Raw genomic sequence first — 18072 nt, 5'->3', positions numbered from 1 at the left:
AATAAAGTGCAAATGCATTCAGTGCAAAGGGATGCGGTCAAGAGAAGAACGGTGTTACTCATCATATTTTTCATACAACAGCGCATCCAGAAAGGCATATTCTTTTCTTTTCCTGATTGGAGCACTGTATCAATGATGACGTTGGGTCACCTGGTAACCATACTCTTAGCCTTGGTGTGAAGGAACTTGTCACTGGGAAAGGCACATTTTTTATCTTTTGTGATTCCATGGGAAAGCTGAGATTAATATAATGATTTATTAAATTCAGGTATAGTCTATTTATAATGTGATTAGAATAAATTGGGGATGTAAGCACCTGGTTTAATGAGAAGCCTCCTCTTGTGCATGTTTAATTCTAGTACATATTACAAGTACTGATAAGCCGCAGAATCTTTTTTTAATTCTTGAGTGTTTTTATCATCCGAAAAGGGACATTTCTAAAAATATTCATCAACCGCAGGCGGATCTTGCATTGGTTGCTTTTCATTGTGGGGTTCTAGATGTACTGAGAAATTTTTATTTGGACCTCTTTCAGGTGAGCGAGCTGAAGATTTATTGCACTCTTACAGAGAACAAGATACAATGAGTGTTTGCTTCCTGAAGTTTGTGAACAAAATTGTGTACTAAGGTAGTCACTGTATTAGAGTATTACTTTCGTGTCAAATCTGATCGCTCATTTGGACAAAAAAAATTACTTTTTAATATGACATTACCCTGAGCTCTTGTTTGGAATCTGAAGGTGAGCAGCTGAGGTTGGGGATCACAAGTTTTGCGGGAGAAGGACGAATTCTAAATTATTTTGTTGGGGTGTTTGTGAAATTATCACGGTCAATAACATCGACAGGCACTTATATCGACTCTGGAATATCAACTAGCAACATATATCAGAAAGGTAAGCATTCACAGGAAAGTGTAAATCTAATATTCTTATTTCTACATCTACTTAGCTGTACAACAGTATCTATTAAGCTTCTAATATCAATCGGCACTTACGTCAACTCCACAATAGCAACTACTAACAGTAGTCGCTATTGTGGAGTAGACATAAGTGCAGATTGATTTAAAAAGCTCAGGGCGTGATTTAGAGTCTGGCGGATGACTACTCCATCGAAACGTGATGGATATTCCATCCGGATTTATTACAGGTCCATCAAGATATACTGCAGTTGTGATAAGCTATGATGTTTGTGTGCTTTTATGACATAACGGTCGAATAAAGCTTACTTTGATTGATTGATAAGCTATCCATCACCCTCTAAATCTGGTCCTTAGATATTTTTGTAGAACACCATTGAAAACTGTAAAACAAACATTACAAAGCTCAAGTTCAGACACCAGTAATGGAATTCCCTCCACCCTATGTATATTATGTAAAGGGAATTCCAAGGGTTGATTTGCCTCCAGATTGAACACTTGCTCCAGGTTTAGAGGATTTTCCATTAGTGCCCAACTTCAAGTCATACCTGTGGCCAGTATATGAGCCTTTGCCAAACAGAGGTCCTCAGAATTCAGTGAAATGTATTGAAGAAAATGGCATAGAAAAAAAGCAAAATGTGGGTTTTGGTGCAATAAATATCACACCTCCATGAAATGCCTAATCCTAGTGCAGAAACATATAATAACAGACATACCAGCAACCAGCAAATATCTCACTCCGGGGTAATTGTATTTCACCAGTCCGGCATATACCCCCGAGTTTCACACAACTCAAACTTGGACCCTTTGGCCCATATGTACAAAGGTTTTTTCGTTAGTCTGCGTCGAGGGAAAGTCCCATGGTAGGCGCATGGGCGTTCCGTGCAACCACTCATTGATTTGATGCAAAGTCCTATATACTAACAAATAGTAGACAGGGTTTTACGCCACACAATAATGCATTTGAAAGGAGACACTATAAGGAGAAATACTTTTATTTCTCAATTTTTTTCAGACTTTGCATGGGTGCTGCACTGTACAGCACACATATGAAGTGGGAAAAGTTTTACAGCTTGTCTAAGCATAGTATTTTGTACTGAAGGGATACCTATTCATGTGTGATGTTATTGGTAAAGAAAGGGTCAATGCAATGCTGTCTTTTTGCAGTTTATCATTTTAACTGTATGATTGTTTTTCAATTTACGTGAGATGAGACTCTCTGTCCATTGATATGAGTACAAATCTGTGTATGAAGATAAGAAGTTGCATAGTATCTCAAATACCATAAAATGATCTGGCAGGTGGTGCAATGCATTACTTATTTTTCTTTTGCTACAATGACTAAATTTGTTCTGGATATTTTTATGAATAAATATACCTGATTCTAAGTTAAGAAACAGAGTTCACTACATGGTGATGTCACATACAACTTTTGAATGATCCTTTGGTAGTAACAGCTGCGCATAAGGGAAGCTGTAACAGAAAATTTCACTACCTGTCCAAGTAGGATAAAATGTGTGTATTTTTGTTCATTTATCTGGTTGTCTACTTTGCCGATTTTCTCTGAATTTACATCTTACAAGGCCTGTTGTCAGAAAATCTGGAGGCAGTATACGCACAATGCCCATTTTTCAGTGTCACTAGCTCTCAAACTAATAAAAAACCCTAAATCAGATGTTTATGATATCAAAAGCAGCACGCCTCAAACATTTGACTAATGTTTTGACTTTTTATGCTAACAGCGACAAATGACCTTGACACTGTTAGAAATTGCACAGGGTCTCCGCTGTTCCATATGCATGCCCCTCCCCCCCACGTGTATGTGTGGCGTTTTCATATCGCCGCCTGAGACGGCCACTAATGTCATCATCTAGCGTCCCCTGTTGTGCTCTAGCATTTAATTAGCAGCTAAATGTCTTTTTTGATTGAAAGCAACCTGCCCAACTCTCTCACAATGATGGTAATTAGGGATGGTCAAGGTGCAGCAGCTGTTGGGCCCGGATTGCCCGGCAAGGCTCTACTCATAACCTCAGGGGCCATTCAAGTTGTAGTGGTAACAGAAAGTAAATAGAATTCTAAAAGCCCTGTTTGCTTTCTCCAGTTTCCACCATATGCCCTTCAGTGAACCCCCACTGAAGTATGTAAGAGCCAGCAGATGAGCTAAGGGTAGGTGACCAAGTCAACCCTGGGATGTTTTTGGAATTGAACAACAACACTTATGCTACCCCTGATAATTTGATGACTTGAGGTGTAAATTCTCCTGAATAGGCTGTTTCTCACTACTTAAACCACATTAAGATGCTTCTCAAAGCTGCAAAGGAAACTAACAAAGACATTGCACGTTTAAGAAGCAGTGATTCCCTCTGTCTGGGATCGTGACGGTCTGAATTTTCCCAATTGTGTGAAGGGAAGTAAGATATGTTAATATGTCCCTCTCCCGGCTGCAAGTTAATGCGCTACCTATCTGAGAGCAATGGATGTTCAGTCATGGTTAGACAAATGCCATCACTCACGGGCAATGGAGCCAATGGCTGAAGTGTGTTTGTTAATGACCCATTGCCCCATACTCTTGTGCGGCCGCAACAATTTTCACATAATTGTAAATTTGTCATATTTGCCACTTTATCCATCATCCTCCATGTATACTGCGGATTTTTACAAAAAGATTTTTGTTTCTAGTTCAAACTATTCAAAAGTTACTAAAAACACAAAGACACGTGTCCACGCAGTGGAAGGCCCTTTGCAAAGGTTAACTGGTCACCGTTCTGTAGCTCATTGTAATTGTAATTGCATTTATATAGCACTTACTACCCCGGACAAGGCATCAAAGCATTTTATTTTGGTATTTTTTGGGAGTTAAACTGGCACTAATGAGGTGCAACTAATGCCCAGACAGTATTATCAAATGTAACAAGCATTTGCAATGCAATAGGTCTCGCATTGCTGAAAGTTTGAGCTATTGGCATTGCTAATAATAATGCAACATCAATAGCTCAAACTTTCATCAATGCGAGAGCAATTGCATTGCAAATGCTTGTTTCCCTAGCAATTATTGTGCTCCTCTTGTTTATTCTAAATGTGCGAGCTATCACCGAACCACGAAGCCAAATGCAAGTAAGGAAAAGCATATGCACGAAGCATTGAGAGGGTGCAGTAACACAGGCTGTTACTAGGCGTCCCTGTGGATGCAGTGCCTCATTTTGCTAAGAGAGGTCCATTTATAACTCCACAGGGACACCTAGTAACAGCTTGTGGTACTGCACCCTTTCCTTGCTTTGTGGATGGGGGAGATGTAGCGCCAAAGCTGCAAGCAAAAGAAAGTGCGGCGCTTGTTAAAGGGGCGCCACACTCAAAGTATGAATTAGGTATAAATAGCGAAGCATATTATTTATTTAGGAACATTTTGCAAAAATAAACACTGAAGTTGTCTTTTGAAAACAAATGGTTAACTACTGAATTACAATGGTTCATTGTTTAAAGTACATAAAATGTAAATAAATGACGATGTAACAGAAACAAAATGAGGAATGCTAAAGCAGGTAGGATGGGAGGTGGTGGTGTGAGGACGGCACTGGGGAGTTTAAGTGCAGCAATGACGGGAGATTGGGGGGGAGGGAGTGCAAGCGAGAAGCAACAGATTGCCAGAGCGTGCGTGCCAACCCCCATTAGAAAGTCCAGTTGTTATGGGAGGATACAAATGCCGACAAGGCAGTACCAAGGAGGGACTACCGAGTCTATTCACAAATGAAAAGCAACGATTTTGCAAGGACAGTAACAGGAGCCAATTGAAAAGATGGGCGATAAATGAGCAGAGCTTCTATGCCATACCCCAATACAGCATGCCTTGCAGAGCAGCGCATGCGCTGCCCGGGCTCGACCTAAAAATGACAAAACAATTAAGTTATACTGTCACAAAATGTGGCACATAATGCTGCATAATTTGTCCCTCTCCTACTGCATAATTCTAGTGTCCCTGCCCATGTATATGTATGTTATCATTCTGGAAGCAGAGTGCTTCAGCCATCGGCTATATGGCCCAGTGAGTGACAGAATGGTTCTGATCACATGCATGCTACTTGGCTGCCTTTTCAAGCCTCAGTTGACTTGCTTTGAAATGTAAGGCAGGTGAAAGTTTCATATAATGTTGTTCTGAGGGAATATTTCTAAAGGCAATTTCTGGAGACAAACTGCACTGATTTTTGATAACAGGGTTTTCCTGCTATGTGGATACACCAATGGATTGAAAACGGTACTAATGTTTTAATTCATTTTAGTGCCTTAACATTTTTTTACAATTGTGAAAATGGCTTAAAGGGAGATCCCAGCTGTCCCCTCGGGTGCGAGCGTATCATGTAGTGCTTTTTCTGTATACTCTGGGCCTTGTAGTTATGACTCTATAATTTGAAAAACTATACACTCCAAAACATGTAGGAAGAAACTAGACGAAGCCAAGACACCAACATAAGAATCCTTATGACCTCCTCAAAAGGCATTTTCTGGATAAGAAAATGATTGTGTATTTCCAGAAAGTGTTCTGCGTTGTATAGATATTTGCTGTCACATTCTGCTGTTACGTAGTGAGGGAAGCCTGTTCGCAGTATGAATGGGCTGCGTTATATAGTTTGTTAGCAACCAGGGGGCTTATTAACAAGGGCTTTATCTCCTCTTTTTTGGCTTTAAAAGCCAAAGAAGGGGAGATAAAAATATCGCCCCATCAACAACAAAGTGCTAACATGCAAAATCGCATGTTAGCACCCTTTTTCACTACGCTTCCCTTTGCATCTCTAATGAGATGCAAAGTTGGCGTTCCAGAGCAAAATAATAGGAGAAATGTCGCTAAGCGAGATTTCTCCTATTATCAAGCTTCACGCTAACCCTGTTAGAGACAAGAAAAGCAGTGCTAACCACGGTTAACGCTGCTATTTTACGTCTGCTAATTTTCAGATTTAGCCATGTAATCCAATGGGAGGTGGATTACATGGCTAAATCCACCATGGGCTATCAACAAGGATATCCCTATCCTTGTAGTTTTATTCCTGCATTACTAGCGATAACCTCCCAAAATACTGCTATCGCTGGATTTTTTATTGCCTCGTTGGTTAGCGTTGTTAATAACGCGATAACCAGTTGATATTCCCAAGCGATAGCGGGCGTTAAAAAAATTAACGCTAAGCGTCCTTAGCATTCATTTTCCCTGTTCCTTGTTAATATGCCCCAAGTTATTCAAATAAGTAGATTTAATTGAAATTGAAATTACTCTGCTTTGGAAGCGAATTCATAATATACATGTAGTAGTCTGTTGAGTGATGGTGTCGGCAGCAGGTGAAAAGATCGACTGTTAAAATTGTTTATCAAAAAGGTTGATAAGCTCCATAAGATAGTTTAGCCAAATATCAATCGTATTTAAATATCTCCTCACACAAATTTCGACCTGCGCTTAATCTCACTATGCAACACTCCCAAGTATACTAGATCTGCAGATAGAACAACCCAGTAACTGAGCCCCAAAATATCTGGGTCTGCGTTTGCTAGATTCAGGGATTTCTAGTCGAAATTTGAGTCGGGAGATATTTGGGTCTGGTTATACTTTGGAGCAGGTGTTTTGCAGCCTATGTTTTCTCACGGAACCTGAGCTGTTGTCAGACTGATCGATGTCTGTGGAAGGCGTCCGGCTGCCATTTTGTTTGGGGCACACCAGTAGGTGGGGGGGGGGGAAGCACTGACACAGACACCAACTTAGTGTGTTAAAGGCCGCTTTATTTGGAATCAGGTGCACCTACACAACAAACCCCACCTGGCCTGTGCCGAACAAAACTAGTACTCTCTAAATAATAACCGCCTAACAGCCCCCCTCCACCCCCACCCCTAATTGTATCCCCAACATTGCAACAAAGTGTCCACATCCGCTCAGCAACCTACCCCCAACTGCAAATGACCTTAGTGACCTTCCTGACCTCCGCTCCCCAACTGCCCCTACAGCCCCAGGCCTCCTGTGAATCCCCCCTTTTCTCATAGGGAAACGCCACCCATCCTGGCACCTGTTCCAGCGACAACCACTCTTGTCCCCTAACTCAGGTACACCAACAACCAACAAAGCCCCTCGCAACCCCCCAGAGGCCCACCCTGGCCAAATCCACCCCACGGGACACAGGGAGGGACAACAATTCCGTGTAAAACACCCCCGGCTGCCGTGTCACTGCACCTGAAATGGTGCCGGGCACTACAAAATGGCCGTATTTATCGAGGCCAGCCCAAAAGCCGCCCAAAAGAGCCCAACCAGCCCAAACAGCCCAAGCTACGGGTGCCTGCCGAGTTCACCTATCCCCCCCCCCTACTGCCCCAAAATCCCCCGGGTGGGCAAGCCTCCCTTTGGTCGGCTGCCCCCCCCAAATCCCCCTTGGGGCACACCAGTAGGTGGGGGGGGGGGGGAAGCACTGACACAGACACCAACTTAGTGTGTTAAAGGCCGCTTTATTTGGAATCAGTTGCACCTACACAACAAACCCCACCTGGCCTGTGCCGAACAAAACTAGTACTCTCTAAATAATAACCGCCTAACAGCCCCCCTCCACCCCCACCCCTAATTGTATCCCCAACATTGCAACAAAGTGTCCACATCCGCTCAGCAACCTACCCCAACTGCAAATGACCTTAGTGACCTTCCTGACCTCCGCTCCCCAACTGCCCCTACAGCTCCAGGCCTCCTGTGAATCCCCCCTTTTCTCATAGGGAAACGCCACTCGGAAGTCGTTTACTACTTCCGACCCCCCCCTTAGGACTCCTGCCTCCTAGGATACCTGAGTACCCCCAGCGCTCTATCCAGTGCCTCCTTCAACTGCACTATGTACAGTTCCATGCCATATCTAGAAAGGTGTACCCCATCCTCCCTGAAAAAATACACCGCTCCATATCGCAAGTCAGGATGAACCATTCTCCCCACCCCTTCCTTGGCACAGAAATCCCCCATCACCCGATTAATCTTCCGCCGGGCCCTGTCTATCGCACCCGGGCGCTCAGCTCCCCTCCACACCCGCCTGGGGATCAATTCGGACCAGATCACATGGCACCCCGCCCAACGCTGCTTGATCTCCTTCAGGTCCCTCATCATCTGTTTTACCACAGCCAGTCCCTTGCACTGCACCAAGTCATTCTCCCCTAAATGAATCACTACCACATCCGGACACACTCCCGCTTTTACCACCGTACTCAACATAGGCAACAACTCATGCCACCGCATACCCCCTTTGCCCCTCCAGTGACACCGATACAGTCCAGTATCCAATCCCAAATTCAATGCACGATGCTTGTCCCACTCCGCCTGCTCAGCCCGCTTGACAAATGAGTGGCCCACCAAATACAAATTCAAAACTGCCACCTCCGGCCCTGCCTCAGCACCTGCAAAGAAACACATATCAGGCTTCGAAATCACAAAGACGTCACCCCTTCTACCTCCCGCAGCCGCACATACGTCCGGTAACAATCCGACTTCCACCGTCCCAGCCTCTGTATCTCCTCCTTCCCCCAACCCCTACGCGCCGCCTCCGTCGCCGCCCCGATCCTGAAAGAGTGGGTCCCAAAAGCCAAAGGATCCTCACCCAAGCCCCGCAGGGCGCGCCGCAGAACCCACAACGCCTGCGCCGCCGACACTCCGCCCCCACTACTCCGGCCAAAAACCTGCCCCGCCTCCCGGCTCCGGATCGCCATCAGCCGCCTACCCCACGCCGCGGGGCAAACTCCCTCCTGCACCCCCGGGCCCAGGACCACCCATGTACCAACCCCCCTCTGGTCAGTTTTTGAATGCCGCAGCCGCACCGCCACTTCCCGAGCGCGCAAGTCCACGTCCTCCCACCCCACTCCTGGCGCCCCCTTCGTCCCCAACAATTCAGACACTCGAAAAGCCCCATAAAAAAGCCAGGACATTAACGTGGAGAAACGCACCACCTCGCCCTCATCTCTGCACACCTCCGGCAGCGCGCCAATGAGTTTTCCCAACAACGCCACCGTAACCGGACGCCGCAAGCGAACCGCCGCGCCCCTCTCTCTCGACCAACCCTCCAGCAGCCGGGCCCCCAGCTCCCCCGCCGACGGGACGTAGCCCCAACACAGCTTACCCATGAACGCAACAGCTGACAACTTGCCCGCGATGGTGACCCGCGACAAACCCTTCTCCATGAGCCCCAACATGTAACGCACCACCTGCTCCTCGCGCTGCCACCGGTCCCCTCGCCTTACCGCGCCAGACCGCAAGAATTCCTCCCAGGATTGCTCGTAAGATCTCCACGTTGACGCTGCTACGGATCTCTTCACCAGCTGGAAGACCCGGGCTCGCCCACCGACCACATCTCTCCCGACACCGGCGTCCTGACCTCCTCCGCCGCCGTGGCTAGCCCATGGAACCTCTCCCACTGCGAACGAGACAAAGCATCCGCAATGTCATTGTCCACACCCGGGACGTGCCGTGCCTGAAAGAGGATGTCATTCTCCAAGCAGCGCAATACAAACACCCTCATCAACTTCAACACTTGCGGGTCTCTGGCCGACTGCCTATTCACCACCTGCACGACCGCCATGTTGTCCACTCGAAACAACACGCGCTTGTGAGCCAGCTCCCTGGCCCACACCGTGACCGCCACCACCAACGGGAACAATTCCAAAAACGCAATGCTCCGGCCGCCAGCCTGCCAGTGTGCCGGCCACTGCTCCGCGCACCACCGACCATCCCAGTAGAGACCGAAACCGCCAACACCCGCCGCGTCCGAGTACATGGTGACATCCCACTCCCAATCTTCCGCCGGCGCCATGGGCACTCCGTTGAAACGCTCCAAAAACGCCCGCCACATGCGCAGGTCCTCCTTCACTCCCGCCGACAATCGCACATGGTGGTGAGGCAAAGACAACCCGGACAACGCCAGTCCCAACCGCCTGCAAAAAGTCCGACCCGCCCGCACCACGCGACAAGCAAAGTTCAAGTGCCCCAACAGCACCTGTACCTCCCGCACCACCACCTTCCTGCATGCCAGCATGTCTGCCACCAGCCCTAACATAGCCGATTTCTTATCGTCCGGTAGGCGTGCTTCCATGGCGACCGAGTCGAGCTCGATACCGAGAAAGGACAACACCGTACTGGGACTGTATGTCTTCTCTGGCGCCAGGGGAACACCAAAGTCCTCCATCAACCCGGCCAAACCGTCCAGCTGCCGCTGGCAGTCCATCGCGCCGGGTCGCCCCACCAGGAAAAAGTCATCCAGGTAGTGCGTCACTGACTCCGAGCCTGTGCGCCTGGAAAAAACCCACTGCAGGAACGAACTGAAACGCTCAAAGAGCGAGCACGAGATGGAACATCCCATCGGCAGTGCCTTGTCCACAAAAATGAGCCCTTCAAATTGAATCCCCAGCAGCTGGTGATCTGCCGGATGGACCGGGAGAAGCCGAAAGGCCGACTTGACGTCGCATTTCGCCATCAACGCGCCCTTCCCCGCCGCCGTAACGAGCCTCCGCGCCACGTCCACCGACGAGTAAGTCACCGACGCCAAGTCCGCCGAGATGTACGCGTTCACCGACTCCCCCTCCGGCCAAGACAGATGTTGGATCAGCCGGAACTGCCCCTCCTCCCTCTTGGGCACCACCCCAATGGGGGAGATGATCAAGTCAGGCATCGGCGGCTCCGTGAACGGGCCCGCCATCCTCCCTTCCTTAACCTCCTTGAACAACTTCTCCCGCACGATACCTTTGTGTGCATTCACCGACTTCAGATTGTCCGCCCAGCGGGCAATCCGGGGGCCCTCATAGCCCAGGCGGAACCCCTCCCGAAAACCCTGACGCAGCACTGCAGCATCCTCCGCCCGCGGATACGCCGCCAACCAGGGCTCCATCCTCTCCAGCCTAACCGGCGTACGAGCCTTTGCCCAAAGCTCCTGCTCCCCCCCCTCGCACCCCACCCCTCTGCCCCCCCCTCCCTGGGGACCTCCATGCCCCTGCTGTTGGCCCGGCTGTCCAAAGAGCCCCCAGCACCGCTGCGCCGGGTGCCGCTTTCCGCAATTCGAGCACTCATGCCTAAAACGGCAAGTTGCCCGCCCGCACGACCCTTTATTGAAATCCCAACAGGCCCCAACCGTGGCCTGTCCGGTGGACTCACCCCGCCCCACCCCCCGGGTGGGGCGCGCGGCAAAGGGGGGCGGTCCCACTGGCAAACCGCTGGCCGTGTAAATGGTGTGGCCGAATTTGGCCCCGCCCATCGTCTGCTGGTACAAATCCGCGTCCAGCTCCCCCCACAAAGCCTCCGGATCCGCCGCCATGCGCGCCCTAAACTCCTCGTCATAGTGCGACCACGCGAACCCGCCGTACGTCACCTGGGCCCTCCGCACCACATCCATGTATTTCATGAGCGCCACGGATCGGTCGGGAAACTTCTCGCAGTAAACACTTGCGTAGATAAGGAAAGCCGCCGACCAATTGTCCAGTGTCAACGGCACTTTCGGACGCCTGGCCAACTCTTGTTCCTCTTCCTTCGACCCCTCCTTAGACGTCAACTCCCGGTGGAGAAGCTTCAGAATGTCGATGTACTCCCCCTTCCAAATGTTCTCTTTCGTAGCCAACGACAGGTGCGCTCCCAGTGGCTTCGTAATACCCATATATGGTAACTTACGCACCGGCACCACGCAGCTTTCTTTCCCACTCGCCGCCTCCTTCCCGGCGACCGCGTCCGACCCCTCTCGCGCACCAGCCTCCCCGTCCGCCGCGCCATCCGTGCCCACTCCGGCGTCCTGCACGTACCGTCCCCGCACCAGCCTCCATCCCTCCGCCCCCTCCCCCCCAGTCCCAACTGAGACCTGCACACATCGCCGCTTGCCACTCCCCACCCCGTCTCCCATCTTACCTGGCGTCAAGGTCGGCGTCCGAACCGGATCCCGCCGCCTAACCAGTTGAGCTGAGGGGGCCGTCACTCTCGGCACTTCCTGCCTCGCCGGCACCTGTAAAATACTGCCAACAACATTACTCTCCCCCCTGTCCTCCCAGATCTCCCCTTCCTCCGCGGACTCCTCCTCCGCCACTTCAACACAGTCCCGACCCCCCCCTGGGGGGTCCACCCTGCTCAAGCCCGCTCTCTCCCGACACACTCTCATCAATTCACCCAAATCCACACTCCCACGCCGTTCCACTCCACTAACACCTGGTTCAACAATTTGTGCATCCATAACCACTCCCCTGCCCCCGGCGGCCGTAACAACCCTTCGGGGGGGGGCCGGCGGGGCTGACCCCCGCCGCCATCCACCACGCTCCAGTGACAGGTCCCTCGTTGGAGCGCGGCCGCCCGCACTAGACAGAGCCGGCCCATCCTCTCGGTGGAGTAGAGCCGCATGCTGCTCACCCGAGCGCCTCGCAAGCAGCTCCTGCCAAGGAAAAAAGGTGGAGTCCAGCATACCGGGGTGAAAAAACCCGCCATCCCCTCCCCACTCACCCCCCCCACGCTCCCACCCCAACGGCGCCCCCCGTCCCCACCCCGCCGAGTGACCGCCGCGGCGCGAGGGAACCCCTCCGCTCCCCATGCCCCACCCACTCACACCGCCCCAGCTCCCCGGGCCACCCCACCCGGCTGACCCCCAACTGGGCCCCACACCCCCTCCATGCCCCCCTTCCCAGCCCCCCGCCGAGCCCCACACTCCCCCCCCCACCCCACCCCTCCATCTCCCCCATACCACCCTACCTCCCTCGGCCCCCCCCCACCCCCCCACCCCCCCACGCGCCCCCGCCCCTTCCGCTCTCCATGCCCCCCTCCCCCTGGCACCCAGCCCCCCCCCCCTCCCCCGCCCCGGGGACGGCACTCTCTCCTGGCCCCCCACGCCCCCACCCCCCTCCGACCCCGATGAGCTCCAATCTAGTTCTGTGTCCGCCCCCCCACCCATCTCCTCAACCTCAGTCTCCTCAATTAACTCAGGGGACCCTGCCCCCCCACTCCCTCACCCCCTCCCCCCTGACCCCCTCCCTGCACCCCCTGGTTCGACCCCCCCCCAGCACTCTCCTCCCCCGACCCCCCTGCCCCCCCAGCAGCCGACCCCGCCGGCACCGCAGATACCCCTTCCCCCCCTCGGTCTCCCACCCCCTCGTCACATTCATTGGCCGCCCGCCCCCCCTCCACCCCCTCCACTCCCTCCGCCACCGGAGCCTGTCCTCCCCCCCCTTCCACAAACTCCAGGACCTTTTTCTGCGCGCCTCGCTGGCCGGCCTTCTTCGCGCCTTTTGCCCCCGCCTTCCGCGGCACCGCCGCACCACGCTGCTTCGCGGCCTTCGCGCCGCCGCCCCCCGTCCCACCCCCCCTCCGCTCCACCTGAGCCGGCCGCGGTCGCGACCGCGGCGGCTCGCAGGCCCACACGGCCGCCGCGGCGCCGTTGGCAGCGCGCCGCGGCGGAGGCCTTACCTGAAAGTCCGGCCGCAGGACATCCAGCCGGCCCGCCTCCCCCAACAGCCGCAACGCCTCAGCTACTCTGGGGTCCCGCTCCGCCATCCTCGACCACACCTCCTCCGACAATATCAACCGTCTCGTGGCCTGCAAAACACCGACGATCCACACCGCACCCGCTCACGCCGCCTGACACGACGCTCCCGCTCACACCGCCTGACAACAATTCCGTGTAAAACACACCCGGCTGCCGTGTCACTGCACCTGAAATGGTGCCGGGCACTACAAAATGGCCGTATTTATCGAGGCCAGCCCAAAAGCCGCCCAAAAGAGCCCAACCAGCCCAAACAGCCCAAGCTACGGGTGCCTGCCGAGTTCACCTATCCCCCCCCCCCCCCCCCCCCCCACTGCCCCAAAATTCCCCGGGTGGGCAAGCCTCCCTTTGGTCGGCTGCCCCCCCCCCAAATCCCCCTTCTTAGTTTTTTCAAAGAAGACAGCTTGCAGTGGTATGTGACACCTTCTCTGACGTGGCAGGGATTGGTGGACTGCTGCTTCAGGAGATGTTCTCCGTCCCTTGAGCTGCATGAGCTATGGACGGCTGTGCCTGTGAGAGGGCTGATGGGCACTTTTAAAAGGCAGAAGGCGTTTGTTAAAATGTGTAGGGTCATCAAAAGCGAGTTTCAGTGCAGCTGAGAGAAAAGAGGGGAGGGTGCACTGGAGAGGAGAGAGGGAACGAGGACAGACGTGGGGAGGGGTGAGGAAACAGGAAGGCGGGTGGAGAGCCCCAGTGAGAGCATGGGAACATAGATGGCAATTAATCAAAATGCCAAAGGGTAGCGGGAATAAGCACATGCACTTTGACGTCATGAAGACATTAGCAGGATAACCTCTTGACTCGCAATTCATCCCTCAACAACAGCCTCCTATTTGTTGTTAAGGGACATGGAGCAAGGCAGCATGCAAACTACTGAAAGCACTCAGGACTCTGTTTTTTTTTTTAGTTTTATACAGATCGAATTTGACCAGAAGGAAATTGGAGCTCTTTACAGGAGCAGCACCGGTTACGTTACACAAGGACACATTCATGTTTTATTAGGCATGGGCAGAGTAAGTGATTTGCCCAGAATCACAGGATGTTGAGCCGAGGCCGAGACTCTAACCTGGTTCCCCAACTCCAAAGTTGGCAGCTCTGGCCGTTACACCACATCCGCGAATCCTGCTTCCAAGAACCCCAACACCAGGCTGTGGCAGGGGTGTCAAAGGCCAAGCCTGTAATAGAAGGGCGGAAGTGATGAGGCACAAAGAGGATCTCGTGATAGAGAAGGCAGAGGAGCACAATGTTAGGGAGGGGGAATACGCAGCAGTACGAAGAGAGAAGAAGAGAACTTCAGTAGGTAAGAATAAGAGAGGAAGCAGTGGGGAGAGGCAAGAGGTATGCAATAGTGGGGAGAAAAGGACAGTTGAAGCAGAGTGTGGTGGCAGAAGGCCCAAGTTAAGCAGGGCCTTTAAAAATGAGCGAAGCAGCGACCATAGAGCAGAGAGATGGCAGCAAAAAAGAGATTGAGGAGCGCTGCAGTGCGGAGAGTGAAAGAGGAAAGAAGCCGGGTGAGAACAGAAAGCGGTAATAGTGGGGACAGAGGAGGAAACCACTGAAGTCAATGTGAGGGGAGAGCCAAGAACATCACTGATGGGATCAGCAACAGAAAAGTGATGAGAGAAATGCTTGAACTAATCTTGGATTTGGCAATTGCTTAGGACCACTTTCTAGTCCATTGTTTTTCAACCAATATGTCTCTATAGACAGAAACCTACCGACCATAGGTAAATCAGCCATGTTCGTGCGCCAGTAGGAAGAGTCCAGCTCGAGCTGCTGTGTGAAGTGCCCTCTAGATGGGAATACAAGCAACACCAGACCCGCTTTGGCCTACTTAGGTCGTGTTAGTGAGGGATAGCTTGGGCCCATTCGTACAGTGACCATGGAACCACCATCTTAGCATGCTTGCCACACTCAGGGCTCCTATCAACAGAAAAGTAGCATGCTAGAAGGGATGCATCAATTACTCTCTGCTAGTGTCAATCAAGCAGGTCTACATTCCAGTCCACTGTTTTTCACCCACTATATCACTTTATTTAGAGACCAGTCACATGTAAATCAGTCATGATCCTGCTTCAATAGGAACAGTCCAGGCCGAACTGCCATTCCTCAGGAAAGCAAATTCAGACCTGCTGTTCAACTCCTCATATTCTCACGTTTGATGGTGGAAAACCCTGCTTCTTGGCCCATTAGACTCCACTCTGCACTCCCAGGGGCATTGTACATGCCACAGCTCGTCATCAAGGGCCTACAGAAATATGATCGCATCACCCCATTCCTGATGGAACTCCACTGGCTCCCTATGCCACCCCACACTATCTTCAAAAGCAGCTGTATCATTTCAAATACCATCATGGCCGGCTCCTCCTTCCATCTAGCTGACAAGCTCCCAATCTCTCGTGGGTCGCAGAGCACCCACAACACGTACACCTGAATGAAAAAAATGTCCTTATTCACATACAAGAAATGTCCTATAATCGAGTTATGAAAATTTTGTATGCTTACCACCATTTAGAAAATATAGCTGTATTTTTGGAGTTAAAATGGTAGTACTGGGAGGTGTTCAGTAGTACTGTTTCAGCACCCATACAGAGGAAAAAAGATGTCTGCGGGTTATTGTTCATATTACCAGCATGGGTTATACATATAGCACAATTTGACAAGATTAGGCAAAACTAACGGGAGGGAGAGGGAATTTGGGGGCATATTATCAAGGACCGTTGTTAAAATTATCGCCGTTTTATTGGCAGGAAACTGCTGATAAAACGGCGATAATGGGCTTGATAATACACCCTTATTAATTCCCATAGAAGCCCATGTTGTGGTGTTAACATAGGCTTCTATGGGAATTAAAAAAGGCGTATTATCAAGCCCATTATCGCTGTTTTATCTGCAGTTTCCTGCCGATAAAACGGCAATAATTTTAACACCGGTCCTTGATAATATGCCTCATACTGTGCTAGCCAGACTAATAGTACATCATTTAAAAACACAAATGAATAATTACACATTAGGTGCGCTTGTAACAGTGGTACCGTTATCAGGCTGCATCTTGCAAGATTACGAGCTTAGCAAAAAATATAAAATAATGACATCTGTAAATTAGCAAAATTATAAAGGAATAAGTCTAAGCCATCATCATCACGTTTAATAGGGTACCCATTTAACTCTTTATAGAAAATTCTGGTCATACTTTTGAGATGGTATCCGAGAAGAAAAAAATGGGTTGGTCGGGAGGTAATCTTAGGAGACGCCAGAGGAACAGGACAAGTGAAATCCAGCTCCACTGAGATCTATTTTTATCAAGCTTGATTTTGTTGTTCCAACATTTTCTTTTGACTCCAAATATAGATTTATAGAAAGCATATCCTCTTTCTTGTGTGCATATTTTGTCTCCAGGGTTAGGTTTCGCTTGATGCTTGGCTGTTTTGAGCCCTTTTTGAATGCCGTGTTGGAAAGCGACACTGTTGACAGGCTACAAGAGGTACTCAAATAATTTGACAGTTTGGTTATACTGTATGGTAAAAACTTAATAAAGGGGAGCAACTGGGAATATTTCTGTGGTATTAAAAAAATATCCCTAGATACACTGGATGTTACCTCATGTTATCTGTTTTTTTAATCTTCTTCAGCTTGCTGGAGGCAGGCAGGGACTTAATGCCGAGGGCGGTGGGAACGAGAGCTGGAAACTGCCCCAAGATGGAATGTTCATATAACTTAACCAGGTCAAGGAGGGACAGATACACACTCAAAGGTTGGATTCCTGAAGCAATAGAAAATACCTGGGCATATTACCAAGAAGTGCGTTAGTAAACGCACAACGCACATCCCCATATCGCCGGCTATCGCCGGATTTCATCGCCTTTTTAGCGCGCAATTATCAATGCGCATCACGTAGGCGATTTGAAATCCGGCGATAGTCGGCAATAAGGCACATTAGCGCATGAAAACAAACATTGTTTTCACGCGCTAATGTGTTCCTTGATAATATGGGGGGGTGGATTCAGCTTTATGATCTGCTCCCCCATGTTATCAATGCCCTAACACCTGGTCAGAGCAGGCGTTGGGAGACCTGCGATAAATGAGTTTATTGCAGGTCTCCCTCTCCCAATGCCTGCCTAGGTAATAGGGTGTTCCCACCTCCAACCACATTTTACATGTGGTTGGACGTGGGAACACCCACTTTGCATGTCATTAGCGATGTTTATCGCCGACATGCAAAGTGGGCTTGCGCCAGGCTTTAAAATGCCCTTGTTAATAGGGCTCTAGCAGTATCGCCGCTTTCTCTGCACAATTCGCCGAAAAAGCGGCGATACTTGCCTTTGGTAATATGCCCCACTGTCTCTAGAATGCTGCTTGCGGGTCGGTCAGTAGACACAGTCACCCAGATCCTACAACCCAGTCATTCTGGTATATAGTTACAAGCTCATGTTATTAGGGGGCTGTCAACCCCAAAAATCAGACCCTCCAGCTTATCGCGATTTCGCGATTTGCAAAAAAATCGCGAAATCGCGCGATCTCTGCAAATGCCGCGATATTTGGCATAAAGCCCGCGAAATTTGCCGTTTCCCGTTTCCGCACCCATTTTCCATTTGATTTGCGGCTTGCGCGGCGAGAAGAGAAGGAGCCAGGAGGTCGAGGACGCGCGAGGGAGAAGACCACGGCG

The 18072-nt window shown here is 50.6% G+C and overlaps 1 protein-coding gene across 1 annotated transcript in view; it reads left to right on the top strand.

The window, feature by feature from the left end:
- LOC144752542 (testican-2-like) overlaps nucleotides 1–17122 on the top strand; it is a 79890-nt gene extending 62768 nt beyond the window's left edge. The window contains exon 2 of the mRNA XM_078640438.1: nucleotides 17039–17122. Within this exon, the coding sequence (XP_078496564.1) occupies nucleotides 17039–17122 (84 nt within the window). The remainder of the gene's footprint in view (nucleotides 1–17038) is intronic.
- Nucleotides 17123–18072: the final 950 nt, after the last annotated feature.

This window comes from Lissotriton helveticus, chromosome 5_1 (assembly GCF_964261635.1).
Source record: "Lissotriton helveticus chromosome 5_1, aLisHel1.1, whole genome shotgun sequence".
Taxonomy (NCBI): domain Eukaryota; kingdom Metazoa; phylum Chordata; class Amphibia; order Caudata; family Salamandridae; genus Lissotriton; species Lissotriton helveticus.
Note: the sequence above shows the minus strand (reverse complement) of the source record. Positions and strands in the feature narration are given on the sequence as shown.